The 14,652-nt window shown below is 31.3% G+C and overlaps 1 protein-coding gene and 1 long non-coding RNA gene across 5 annotated transcripts in view; both read left to right on the top strand.

The window, feature by feature from the left end:
* The window catches only part of LOC124418484, a 9,734-nt gene extending 4,450 nt beyond the window's left edge, over positions 1–5,284 (top strand). Inside the window, exon 2 of the long non-coding RNA XR_006940031.1 lies at positions 5,093–5,284. This is a non-coding gene — a long non-coding RNA (uncharacterized LOC124418484). The remainder of the gene's footprint in view (positions 1–5,092) is intronic.
* LOC111677667 (cGMP-dependent protein kinase, isozyme 2 forms cD4/T1/T3A/T3B) overlaps positions 1–13,861 on the top strand; it is a 47,156-nt gene extending 33,295 nt beyond the window's left edge. For 2 of the 4 annotated variants that reach the window (XM_046945031.1, XM_023438830.2), the window contains exons 3-8: positions 6,842–7,061; positions 11,966–12,202; positions 12,268–12,417; positions 12,557–13,176; positions 13,237–13,426; positions 13,494–13,861. In XM_046945031.1, coding sequence (XP_046800987.1) covers positions 6,842–7,061; positions 11,966–12,202; positions 12,268–12,417; positions 12,557–13,176; positions 13,237–13,426; positions 13,494–13,659 — 1,583 coding nt within the window. In that variant the 3' untranslated portion in view covers positions 13,660–13,861. Of the gene's footprint in view, positions 1–5,248; positions 6,723–6,841; positions 7,062–11,965; positions 12,203–12,267; positions 12,418–12,556; positions 13,177–13,236; positions 13,427–13,493 lie in introns of those variants that run through there. The other 2 variants (XM_046945032.1, XM_023438829.2) reach the window with 2 other exon arrangements.
* The last annotated feature ends 791 nt before the right edge of the window (positions 13,862–14,652 follow it).

Raw genomic sequence — 14,652 nt, 5'->3', positions numbered from 1 at the left:
GACTATAGACTAGACTATAGACTAGACTATAGATTAGACTATAGACTAGACTATAGACTAGACTATAGATTAGACTATAGACTAGACTATAGACTAGACTATAGATTATACTATAGACTAGACTATAGACTAGAATATAGACTAGACTATAGATTAGACTATAGACTAGACGAGACTATAGAATAGACTATAGACTAGACTAAAGACAATAATATAGGCTAGACTAAAGACTAGAATATGAACTACACTAAATTAAATACCATAATGTATACTACACTACACTGAAAACTACAATATCGATTAGACTTTACTCTCAATTATAGTCTGCAAAACTATCAAATGTACCGAAAATGTCGGCAGGCTATCAAGTTATTTTTCGATATTGAAAAGTACTAAACTACTAATTTTTCCATGCCTGATATGTAAACTATATGAAATCGTACTCTCCCTCTCTGGGCTTGGGTTGTCCAGTAATTAATTGGCATTAGTCATAATCGAGTCATTATATTGTACGAATATTTTTCGAAAAAAAAAAGATTTACTTAAAGAACTTATTTGAATTAATAATTTTTTGTACTAGTTTTTTTTTTTATACACCGTATGCAAATGTTTAATGGAATAAAATGTTTTAGCAAGAAATGGGTGGTTGGTTCATGGCTTAAAAATAGCCAATTATACTAATGTTACTTGTTTTATTTTTTTTTAATTATATAAATTTAATAATATATGTGTATTATTTTATAAATTACTGTTATAAGTTGTATAATTTTATAATCAACAAGAATTTTAAAAGATATTTGCAAAATTAGACAGAAGTAATGACGTTATTCATGACAGCAGACATTTTTAACAGTTTTAAGATTTTGTATAAAATATATTATATGTTGCGATCTTTAAATCTTAATAGTAATGTTGAAAATTTAAAATTCTTCATATTTTAAAATGGCTTTCACACATTTTTTGTTAGTTGTATTATTTTGTATTTGATCTGATGATTATATTTAGAATTTTGAAAGTGGGATTTATTATTAAATCACATGCAACGGATTTTTTTGTTTTGCAAAAAGTAATGAAAAGAATTTGTAACCCACATTCTTAGGCTAGTCTATTAGGGTAAAACTAAGAAGCTTTGAGGCCTTTTAAAAGGCCTTTTAACACTTTTTTACTTATTTCGCTCGCTAGAGTCTTGAGTTAATGAGAATCTATAAGTTCCAAAAGATAGTTGTTAATTTTGTTAAATATTTCATACCTTAAACATGCAGAGTCCTGATAAATGAAAATCATTAATATAGTACTTGTTTGGTACTTTTTCGTTATTCAAATAGTACTTTTCTCAAAAAGACCTTTAGTCTAGTTAAAGTTATTTTACTTCAAAAAGTACATTTTCGAACTAGTTATTTAACCTGAACTACTTATTTAACATGTGCTTGTCCTACGGGGAAGTTAATCGACACCCCTTATGCTGTTGGTCCGCGCCACGACTTTTACGCTTTCTGTTATTCTATTCGTCTGTCGAAAAAGTAGAATCAATGAATGTTTAAAGTAGATAAAATTTCTACTTTTATAAGCGTCACAAGCGACGCATGAAAATGTCAGCTGATTTTGACATTTTATATTCTTTATTTAATGCGTATTTATCAATTTGAATAAAACAAATGAGTTTAATAATGAAACAATAAATAAAATGTTTTGTCTTTTTTAAGAATAAAACAAAAAAATTACGCTTAAAAAGCGTTGTATGTAACTTGAAGCGTAGAACGCGAAATCGGTTCGAAAAGTATGTAATGCATTGACGCGAAGACTCGTAAATAACTTAAGTATGTTTTTCAAGTGTCCACTCTTTCGCTTACAAACTGGACACTAAAGTGATGATTGCCTGCGCCCTCGTTGACATAGATTACATCCGTGATGAAAGACGAAATAGTGCCTACCAGGTTATTGTACATAAATGGATATTACTGAATTTTTCGGATGCAATAACTCTTTGTCGAACTTATCCAGCCAGTCGGACAGTTTCGAACTATCTATAGCCATTGAGCATCCAGGTGATTAGTTATTTTAACATGTGATTGTCCTACGAGGAAATGAATCGTCAATCCTTAGATTATATAAAGATTTAGCAAATAGCTTTGTTTACAAAGGAGACACTAAAGTGACGATTGTTTTCACCCTCCAGGAAAATACGGATAGAAAATTTGATCAATTCATTTCTTCGATGCAATTTTTTAAATGATTCCAAAAGTTAGCTTGTCGCATTAGATCAGTGATATATTTTTATGCAAAAGAAACAGCTGTTTTCATTCTACTTTATTATTATTATAACAATTGTGTAAAAGTGCAAAATATAATTTATATCACTTTTATTCTATTTACTAAAATTTGATTTTTCATACATATTCATAAAGATATTAATCGGTTATTTTAGGTTTATATTACGCACATTTTCCATACAAAATTCCTACAATAAACCATAAATAACTTTATTAAGCATTTGTAAATAATGGCTATTGAGGTATTTTTGAATGCTGTTGTAATTCATGTCTAAGGATGGTTATGTTGAACCTTGTTGCCGAGCTTTCGTCAGAGTTTGATATGTGTTGTCTTCATTATATGCGTGCTTTCGTTTTACATTTAGAGTGAGGTTGTGTTTTTAAAGTACTCACGATTTAATACTGGTTTAAACCATTTTAACTCAAATATATTCTGGTAGAAACCATTTAAACTCTGAAATTTATTTCTGATGGAGACCAAATAATCACGGCTGTTATGGAATCTAAGTCAGAATTGGTAATTTATCAGAAATTAAAAGTTGACGTATTATTCATTTTTTTAAATAATTTATACAAAAAATTGGAATGGTTGATGTTGAGGTTGAAGAAAGTTGTCAACGAATTAATCGGAAAATTTTAAGGGATCACAGCAATCCATTGGAACTGCCAAAATCTGTGTAAGTAGTGATTTTGATTTGATCGGGAAATGGTTTTAACACTTTAATGATTCGCAGATTCATTGGACAATACCTTCTGAATAAAGAAGCGTTCGTAATGGTGTTAGACATTGTAAAAGAACATTTGTTACCATCAACCATTCCCTGCGTGATTCAAGTGGCTGCAACATTGCGATTTTTAGCAGAAGGGTCTTACCAAAGGTCAGTTGGAAACGATTCCACCATACGTCTAGGCAGAAGTACTGTATCAGTTGTATTGTGGCCAAATTAATGAACTTTGAAAAAAATAGTTTACCTGTTAAGAGAAACCGTCAAATCCTGCCAAAGAGAATCCACTATAACTTTATCGCGTTTTGTGAAACCTTTTGCTATATCTGGGTTCTTCTCCATGAACTCTAAAAATAATGCAATCTGTGTTGCATTTCTATGTTTTTGCCCCTATTTGTGCCAAAAATAATTGAATATTTATAAATTAATTAATTTTTATTTATTTAACTTACATTTTCCAACAACATTCCATAAACTAACAAAACAAAAAACAAAAGAAAACTGCAAATCTGTAAGCAGTCAGCTGATCGGTTTATTTCTGACAAAAAAAAAAACCATAACATCAGATTCTATGATATCAAATTCTGATTACAATTCTGATTCGAACATGAAACCAATCTTTGGCCGATTGAAAATTGGACCGTTCCGAAGCGGAGATCCAATTGTCGTGGGTACGTGAAGTTATAGGTCGTTGGGTGGGGTTTCGCTGAAAACACGTATGAAAACCTTGCCAACCTAATTAAAACCTAAAAAAAAGTATTTTAGAATGTTTTACCAAGAAAACACACTGAAACATCAAATGAATATTTTAGAAAGGAAGGCCTAATTGATAAGGCCTTTAGATTTCTTATACCCCCTACTAGAAACATATTCTTATTTTTTTAGCACCTTGTGCCATTATTATTACGCTTTGTAAAATTGATGTTGCGTAGCTATATGCATATTATTATAATTACTCAGTAAATAGTATGTTGTAATAATAATTGCTGAAAATAAACACATACTTCAAAAAGAAATTACAAAAAAAAAAAAAAAACAAAAGAAACGCTATGAAAATAAGCAAAACAAAACAAGTAGGAAAGTATAGTCGGGCATGGCCCTACATATAATACCCTACAACATGAGTATATTTTTAAAATTTGTATTTTTTATAAATAAACTTTTATGTTGAATATTACCATAATTCCAAAATGTTTAAACAATTTATTGTTAAAAAAAACTAAAATTTCTAAATGAGGCTTTTTATAGGTCAGATATGGGCCGATCCTCGGTTAAATTTGGGAATAGGACATATTTTTAAATAACACTTAGTTTTGTTGAGTTTCATTGCGATACAAATGGTCACAAGTCAATTTTAGACGTTTAAGACATTTTTTGAAGGGAGGGTTTGTATGGGGGCAGGGTCAAATAAGGGCCGATCCTTACGAAAATCTACAGTGTCATTTATACTTATAGAAAACTTATTTGTGACAATTTTTAGAGAGATTATAGAATATTTGACGTAATTATGGCATAAAAAGTTCAAATCGGGTGGTACGGTTGTATGGGGGCTAGGTGAAATAATGGACCGATTTCAGTCATTTTCAATAGGCTTCGTCCCTGTGCCAAAAAACATGCTTGGTCATCAAATTATCTTGAAAATTGCGGCCTGTACGTTGCGCACAAGGTTTACATGGACAGCCAGCCAGACGGACAGACGGACATGTCTTAATCGACTCAAAAAATGATTCTGAATCATTCGGTATACTTTAAGTTGGGTATTGGACCAATATTTTTGTATGTTACAAACATCAGCACAAACGTATAATACCCTCCCCACTAGAGAGGTGTAGGGTATAAAAAAGCAGCAGACATTTTACTAAACATGATAATCAGCATGTACTACTAGTGTGGATTGGTGCTACTATTTTGGTATGCAATCAATGAACAAAGTTTTTCAATTACGCAAAACATTGTTTAGGTTTTTTTGGAATATAGTTTTTTGATCTTTTTTTTTAAATTTTTTTAGTATGTTGTACTCGTCAGTTATTTGGATTTAAATTGAATGCTACATAAATGTATGAATAAATAAAATAAAATAAAATGATTTTTTTTAAGACAACAACGCAAGTATTAGTTGTTGTCTGATTTCTTTTAATTTTAATTGACTCTGGGTCTTCTAGTAGTTAAAATCAAACTCAATACAAATACTGCGTTCATGGTAGAAATCAAATTTTCGCGTTTTAAACACAAAAAAATTAAATATTTTTAAATAAAATAGTGAAAAACGTTAACAAAAGTTTAAAATTACTTAAAAGAAAAATCTAAAAAAATGCAACATTTTAAGTTGAAAATAAAAATAATGACTTTAAAAGCCTAAATCAAATCCAAAGTCTCTACTCAACAGAAGAAAAAAAAAAAAAGAAAAACTAACAAAAATCACACGAAATGAAAATTCAACATTATCCTGGTAAAGCAGTCGATGCGAGTTTATCGCTAGACCGTAACAATGCCATGGTGGAGTTATATGAGGCCAATTGGTGTCAAGCGCATCAAAATTTTGGTCAAACAAGATTAAACGATACAAATTCAACACTACATGTACCTAATAACAGTGAATACTCACAGCAATCTTCAGCAGGAGATCGACCGTTAAAACAAATTCATAATACTAGCAGTAATGGTATCTATAGTGGTGGCAGTTACTTAAAAGAAGGCATATCCACACTTAGTAAATATCAAATGAATCTGGAACAAATACGTGCCCTGGAACGTCAAAGTAAAGATGAGTCTGTTGTAAATACCATAAAAGACTTAAATGGTTATAAACCTTCAACGCTAAGACAAAAAGCCATAAAACCCAATTACGATTGGGATAAACCCATAGCGGAGGAGCAGCCAAACTTACAAACTCATTATGACACTTCTTCTTCTTCCATAAGTAATTATGGTACAGAGAAACGTCAACAAAGGCCAAGACAGCAAATTTCTATAAAACCTCCCTCCTTAAAGAGATCACAAACTATGATTTATAATACAAGATCCACGAAAACGGATATGAATAGCACATGGCTAAAAAATACTCAACATTCTAAACATTCTTCAACATTTCTATCCACTACTGTTGTTGAGGGAGTAGAAGGAGGAGGAGGAGAAGAAGTAGGAGATGTTAATGAAAAATACCAAACTGTGATATTAAAACAACCACAAGCTCTTAAAAAGCATTTGTTACCTGCCAATAACTGTGATAGTAGTTTAAGTTCCTTTACTACTACTAACGAACAATCCTTAGCGCCCATACCGAAACCACGTTCTATAACACAAGTTAATCGTTCGGAATCAGTAAGATTTCCTTCATATACTCCACAACAAGAAGCATATCCTAATACTCACACTATAAATACTATGCCTAAGTCCAACACTAGACATCGTAAAATATCATTGGATATTAAACAAGATTTAAAGAAAAATGTTGAACAACTCACGGAGACCTTTGAAAATGTTTTGAATGTTAACTCAAAATATAATAATACACAACATGCTCGACAAAATAGTGATTCTTCTACATCATCTGGTCATTCGTCGAATGCTAGTTCGAGAGGTTCTCAAAAATTAAACGATCAATTTGTTATACCGCGACCTAGACTAATCGTACCTATACATACGTATGCACGTAAACGTCGTACTGGTAATCTTAAAGATCAAGATTTAGAAACCATTAACAATGAGGATAATGAACTTTCGGATGGTAAGATGAATGATTAAAAATTGTTTTGGCTTAATTTATTTTATTATTATTTCTTTAACTTTTTTTAATTTTTGATATTTTTATTAACTCATCTTTATTCTTTTCTTCTCTTATTCTAGAGGGTCGTGTTGAAGTTTCACGCGAGGGTAAATATCTGTCGACTTTATCGGGCGCTAAAGTTTTGGGTGAATTGGCCATTTTATATAACTGCCAACGTACCGCCACTATAACTGCTATATCCGAGTGTAAATTATGGGCCATCGAACGTCAATGTTTCCAGACAATTATGATGCGTACTGGTCTAATACGCCAAGCGGAATATACAGATTTTCTTAAAAGGTTAGTTTATATATAAAACTTTAGATAGTTTTTAAGAAAAAATTTGCAAAAGTTGTTTCTTTAACTTTTTTTTGGGGGGAAAAATTAGTCTCTCAAAAGTATATGCCAAATCTTATACACTCACCATCAAACCGTATGCAGTAAGTGGAAAGCTTGGGTTAATTGTAGACCGATCCTCCTAAAATTCGGTTTATAGAAGATTTTTGCTCGTAAAAAACATACTTATATCGAATTACAGCACTAAAATCGTATTTTTAAGCCAGCAATGAGCGTTAAAGTTTTCTAGAGCTCCCTATATGAGAGGAGGAGTCAATTATGGATCGATGGTCATAAAATTTGGTAGAGAGAATTTGGCTCATTTAAAACTTATTTCTGTCATTGCTATACTCGCAGTTTTAAAACAGTTATGCCTGTTTAATCGGTTTTTCGGAGGCTACTTGTATGGGGGCTATACGAAAACGTGAGCCATTTTCAATACCAAACAAACCTTACATATAAGAAAAATTTGTGTAAAATTTCTACCTTCTAGCTCCTTTCGTTCGGACTCTATCATGCTTTCAACAGACAGACGGACAGACATGCCTAGATCGTCTTAGAATTTAATAAGGACCCAGAATATATATACTTTTGTGGGTCTATTAAATATTTCGAATGAGAAAATCATCGGGTGTCCTGAAAAAACATTAGGGCTCCTTTTTCCCTCAAAACGAGTACAATTCATTGCTAATAATTCCTATTACTCATATGATGCAAGGCGCTTCTAATATGATCTAATCAGGTTTTAGATTTAATCTTATCAGTCAACAATGTGTACTGGAAACATTGGAAGGTTATACCAGACACATAAGAAATTTTAAAACGCTAATCCCAGATAAAAAGTCTTAGTCAAGCGGAAAACTGGAGCAAATACCAGCAGGAATCCGTTGTTTCACAGATGGCTCTAAGTTGGAGGATAAAGTAGGCCTGGGGTTGTATATTGAAGACCTAAAAACAGAAATATACCACCGTAACACAAGCTTCCAGTCAGAGGTCCGAGAAATATCAAAATGGTTTAATTGGATTAGAATAAATATGACATCCATACAGAAAATATCAGTTACTAAACAAGATTTTATATAAGGGTCTAGAGTCAAAAAAATAGGAGGCAGAATTTATGTTGCGATACCAATGGTTAGAAGTCAATTATAGACGTTTAAGTCATTTTCTAGAGGGAAGTTTCCTTAACAACGTTTTGAGCTAAAAAGCCCAAAACGAAAGGCCCTTTAGTTTGGGGGCTAAGTATAATTAGAGATCGATTTTGTCATTGGGCCGAACAATACTTATGTTCTAAATTTCATTAAAATATCTAATATATTATTTGTAATTATGTGCCAATCGGCGGGTGGGCATGTTCAGCTCAGAGTTGATTCTAAGTTGATCGGTATACAATGCAACCTTCCTATACGCTAAAGGCACTTCGTATTACTGTAATGAGTTCAGTATCTTGAATAATGCCTGTAATTGTGTGTCAGCAGGGCGGATATGGCTTAATCGGCTCAGAGTTGATTCTAATTGATCGGTGTTTAATACAACCCCCCGATATGCTTAAGGATCTTCGTCACTCACTGTTATGAGTTCAGTAGTTCTCTATGAACTGATAATCTGCGTATATCTCTTGATATATGATAAAATAAAACATAATTTAGCTAACGAAGAGAAGATCAATGAACCCTACAATCGTTTAATGAAAATGGGAGATTTGCTTTTCCCCTAGCAGGAAGTCGAATGTTAGTTGTGGGCTCAGTAGATTTCATTGAATTTAATCAAATTTCAAAAAAAAAACACATACACATACATCCATTAACAAAGTTATTTTGAAATTGTTAAAGACCTTTAAAAGCAGAAACTCCTAGTAAAACACGTTCCTAAAACTAGAGATTCAACAGCTATAAATCATTTACAACAAACTAAGCGGTATTTTAAAATGCTTTCATTACATTTGTAATTTACTATTTGTTATTTTCAAAATTGTTTTTGGTCTCCTTATCCGTAATTTGGTTTTTTTTCCTCTATGCGCCTAACATTTTATAACAACGACAAAAATTATAAAAGTGAAATCAAATTTGCTAAAAATTTACCTACCACTACATACTTTCATAGATACATACATACATACATACATACATACATGTGTGAATAATGTAAAAAAAAACAAAACAAGCAAATAAATAACTAAACCAAACAACTTAATAGGGAATGTTGGTTGTATGTTGTTTAAAAAAAGGCATGAACAAAACAAAAAATAATAATAATAATTTTCCATAAACAAATAACTTGAGCAATTAATAAAAAGCCAATAAAAACATCATTTATTTATTGCTAAAAAAAATGTGTAAAAAGAAATATGTAAAAAATAAAAAGAAATAACGTGAGGTCTGTAAAAAGTTTGTGATGGTGGTCATGCTCATCGTTATAACGTCACACACTGCAAATATAAATTTATATACTTTAACCAGCTCCATAATTATTAAAGCGATATTTGTTTATAAAAACATACATCAAGCGTAGTATAAAACGGTCTTTTTTATACCCTACCCCTCTATAGTAGGAAGTGTATATTGGATTTGTGCTGATGCTGGTAAGACCCAAAAATATTTGTCCTACACCCACCTTAAACTTTATCAATAGGCCAAGAATTTTATTTAACCTAGCCCATATACAACCGCCAAAATTTTTTGAATTTTAAGATAATCCAATGAAGTTTGGTTCATGATATTCTATTGTAGCATGGACTAAGCCTATTGAAAACAAGATCGGCCTATTATTTCAAATAGCTCCACTACAACTAGACTTTCCGAATATGGCAAATGCTCATAATTATGTTTGATATACTTATATATTGACAAAAAAGCGGTACAACAAGCCTGAACCGAATAAGTCCAATCAACAATCGCATAAAAAGGATAATGTTGTGATCAGATTCAGGATAAATACATTTTCTGGAAACGTCTAATAATCTATTCGATAGACTAGGTTGTCTGTCTGTAGTTTAAAGTCTAGTCTATATTCAGGTCTAAGCCTATTGAAAACAAGATCGGCCTATTATTTCAAATAGCTCCACTACAACTAGACTTTCCGAATATGGCAAATGCTCATAATTATGTTTAATATACTTATATATTGACAAAAAAGCGGTACAACAAGCCTGAACCGAATAAGTCCAATCAACAATCGCATAAAAAGGATAATGTTGTGATCAGATTCAGGATAAATACCTTTTCTGGAAACGTCTAATAATCTATTCGATAGACTAGGTTGTCTGTCTGTAGTTTAAAGTCTAGTCTATATTCAGGTCTATAGTCTATATTCTAGTCTATAGTCTAGACTATAATCTAATCTACCGTCTTGTAAAAAGTCCACTGTATAGTGTAGTCTATAGTTTAGTCTATAGTTTAGTCTGAATTGTAGTCTATAGTGCAGTGTTTAGTTAAGTCAATATTCTGGTCTGTAGTTTAAAGTCTAGTCTATAGTCTAGTCTATAGTCTAGTCTATAGTCTAGTCTATAGTCTAGTCTATAGTCTAGTCTATAGTCTAGTCTATAGTCTAGTCTATAGTCTAGTCTATAGTCTAGTCTATAGTCTAGTCTATAGTCTAGTCTATAGTCTAGTCTATAGTCAGGTCTATAGTCTATTTTATAGTCTAGTCTATAGTCTTGTCTATAGTCTAGTTCCTAGTCTAATATATATTCTAGTCTATAGTCTTGCCAAAAGTATAGTCTACAGTCCAGTGTATATTGTGGTATATAGTTTAGTCTATGGTTCAGTATATAGTCTAGTGTATAATGCAGTCTTTAGTTAAGTCAATGTTCTAGTTTATAGTTTTATCGAGTCTATATTACATTATATAATCTAGTCTATATTTGATGACTTGAATATAGACATAACTATATACTATATAGTTATGTCTATATTCAAGTCATCACTCTAGTCCACATTCTAGTCCAGTCTATAGTATATAATCTAGTCTTAAATATTGATTACAGTCCGGTAATATTATTTTCAAGTGTGGAGTCTACATTCTTGTCTATAGTTTTGACTATAGTCTATCGTGTATTATACTCTATAGTTTTGGCGAAAGTCTAACCGTAGTCTAGTCTATAGTTTAGACCGTAGTCTAGATTATAATCTATTATTTTTCCTAGTCTATATTCTATTCTATTGTATAGTCTATAGTCTACTATATAGTCAAGTCTATACACTAAAGAGCAATTAGTTTAGTACTTTAAAAAGTACCTAAAAAGGTACTGTTTTTGTTAGAAATTAGTAGTTACTTTTAAAAAGTTTCTGATATGTATAATGAAACTATGATTAAAATCCATATACTAGATCTAAAGTTGTAATATTTTAAAAATGACAAAAAAGATCATGCTTTTTTGGTTCATATTTGTTTATTTGTCTGACTGTGTTTGCTTAAAGGCCTACCACGAATGAACGTAGTTTCCAACCAACCAGTCTGAGTCAGCCCAACCATATTCATCATCAGCAACGTGTATAGTTAGTAGTTGGTTACTGGTGGCAATGATGTTTAAAATTGTTTACAAATGAAACTTTCTCTCATTTCTGTTTGATACTTTTTTCAAATAAATATTAAAAAAACGCAAAAATACTTGCACAATGATCTATCTATCCATCCGCATATACTTATAATATAACGCTGATGACGATGTTGATGATGTTGGTCTTGAAATAGAAAAAGTTCGATGACTGAGGATGTGTAGAGTGTAGTCACTCTATGTATGAGATAATTTTATGAACAAAAAAGACAAAAACAACATATTTAACTTTTTTTTGTTAATATTTTATAAAATTTTTCACTTTTTTTAAATGAGATTTCCTGTTTTCTTGATTTCTTCCTATTTGCAACAGTGTGCCTATATTTAAAAATCTCCAGGAAGATACTCTTATTAAAATATCAGATATTTTGGAAGAGACCCATTACCAGCAAGGCGATTATATTGTAAGACAAGGAGCCAGAGGAGATACATTCTTTATTATATCTAAGGGTACGGTTAGGGTAACAATTAAACTGCCCAATACCCAAGAGGAGAAGTTTATAAGAACCTTATCAAAGGGAGATTTCTTTGGAGAAAAGGCTTTGCAAGGGTAAGTTGTGTATATAACAAAAAAAAAAGAACTTTAATTATTGTTGTTTTTTATTTCCTACAAAGGGATGACCTGCGTACCGCCAATATTATTTGTGATTCTCCCGATGGTGTCACCTGTTTGGTTATTGATCGTGAAACATTTAATCAACTAATATCGAATTTAGATGAAATTAAACATCGGTATGATGATGAGGGAACTCTGGAACGAAGAAAGTAAGTAAAACATTTAAGCTATTCATAATCGTTATTGTAACGAAGTATCTTTACAACTTACAACGTTACAATCATAACCATTATGACATGGAAAATTATCTCATCATGGATTAATTTCAATTTTTTGTGGTTTTCCTAGGATCAATGAAGAATTCCGTGATGTTAATCTTACGGATCTACGTGTCATTGCTACCTTGGGTGTAGGTGGTTTCGGTCGCGTTGAATTGGTTCAAATCAATGGCGATACGAATCGTTCTTTCGCTTTGAAACAAATGAAAAAGGCTCAAATTGTTGAGACACGACAACAGCAACATATCATGTCCGAAAAGGAAATCATGGGTGAAGCCAATTGTCAATTTATTGTCAAACTCTTTAAGACATTTAGAGACAAGAAATATCTCTATATGTTAATGGAAAGTTGTCTGGGTGGTGAATTGTGGACTATACTACGTGACAAAGGCAATTTCGATGACTCAACCACTAGATTCTATACAGCTTGTGTGGTAGAGGCCTTCGATTATCTGCATTCGCGTAATATTATCTATCGTGACTTAAAACCAGAAAATCTCTTGTTAGATGAGAAGGGTTATGTGAAATTGGTTGATTTTGGTTTTGCCAAGAAATTGCAATCGGGTCGTAAGACCTGGACCTTCTGTGGTACTCCGGAGTATGTGGCTCCTGAAGTTATACTAAATCGTGGTCATGACATAAGTGCTGATTATTGGTCTTTGGGCGTTTTAATGTTTGAATTGTTAACAGGTAAGTTGTTGTATGGATTTCGGTCTAACTATTACTAATTTACAAATTTCCTCGTAAAAGGTACTCCTCCCTTTACTGGCTCTGATCCCATGAGAACTTACAATATCATATTGAAAGGTATCGATGCCATTGAATTCCCCCGTAATATAACAAGCAATGCCCGCAATCTTATTAAGAAATTATGTCGGGATAATCCAGCTGAAAGATTGGGTTATCAACGTGGTGGCATAAGTGAGATACAAAAGCATAAGTAAGTACAAAACTAACCTTGTAGACCTTGCAAGTATTATAATAAATAAAATTCTTCCTTCTTACAGATGGTTTGATGGCTTCTACTGGTGGGGACTACAAAATCGCACTCTTGAACCACCCATTAGGCCCACCGTTAAAAGTGTTACAGATACCACAAACTTTGATGATTATCCTCCCGATCCAGAAGGACCACCACCAGATGACATTACCGGTTGGGATAAGGATTTCTAAACTTTTATTTAAAAAAAAAAAACGGATTTATTTTTCTAAAGCCATATATATTTTTTTTAATTAAGATGTAATTTTGTATTTGTTCTATTATTTTTCACCCTCTATTCTCTCAATTAGATTCTAAAATTAAAATGTCTTCCAAACTTTTATATTAAAGCATGGATGCAATAAACTATTAGTTATATGATGAAAAAAAAAAAAACAAATCTTACCTTTTAATGCAATATTAGTGTTTAATATGATTATTGTCAATTCTATAATAGTTTTTCGTTTCAATTTGGTGTTTAAAACTTGAATTGTAATTTATACAAAATTTAGTTTTATAACAAACAAATTTTTTTGTCTAAAAACGCATTAGAAGGTTTAAATGGCTTTTTTTTTAAATAAAATTAATAAAAATTAATATTTTTGCTTATTTTTAAATAAACAAACGTATATATGTATAATAATATATAAGATCAACTTATTTTTACAAAAAAAAAAACAAATTGTGTAAAAATCATTAAAAAAACTTAATAAATGCTGAAAAAATAATGATTTAAAATTTAGTATGGACTAGCCTTTTAGCTGGCTGTGGAATAGTACAAGAAAAGACCTAGTCCCTTGAATAAGAATGCACTATTAATCCAACTTATCTAGGTTTTTGAACTATAATATTCGATTCGCCACTATTACAAATACGTTGAAACTATATTTAGATTTCACTTATGTTTGTTTTGATAGTTATGTAACTGAATGCGGATACTTTATATTATTTACTTACTTGCTAACTAATTATCCACCTAACTAACTAAAGAACTTACTAACTAACAATTTGTCTTCCAACATAACTAACAACATATATTACAACTTAACGGTCTATCTAACTAAATAACTTACTTACTAACTATTTAACTAACGAACTAACTAACTATTTAACTAACGAACTAACTAACTATTTATCTATCTATCCATCTATCTATCTATCTATCTATCTATCTATCTATCTATCTA

This window comes from Lucilia cuprina, chromosome 2, assembly GCF_022045245.1.
Source record: "Lucilia cuprina isolate Lc7/37 chromosome 2, ASM2204524v1, whole genome shotgun sequence".
NCBI lineage: Eukaryota > Metazoa > Arthropoda > Insecta > Diptera > Calliphoridae > Lucilia > Lucilia cuprina.
The sequence above is the reverse complement of the archived record's forward strand: the minus strand, read 5'-3'. Positions and strand labels throughout refer to the sequence as shown.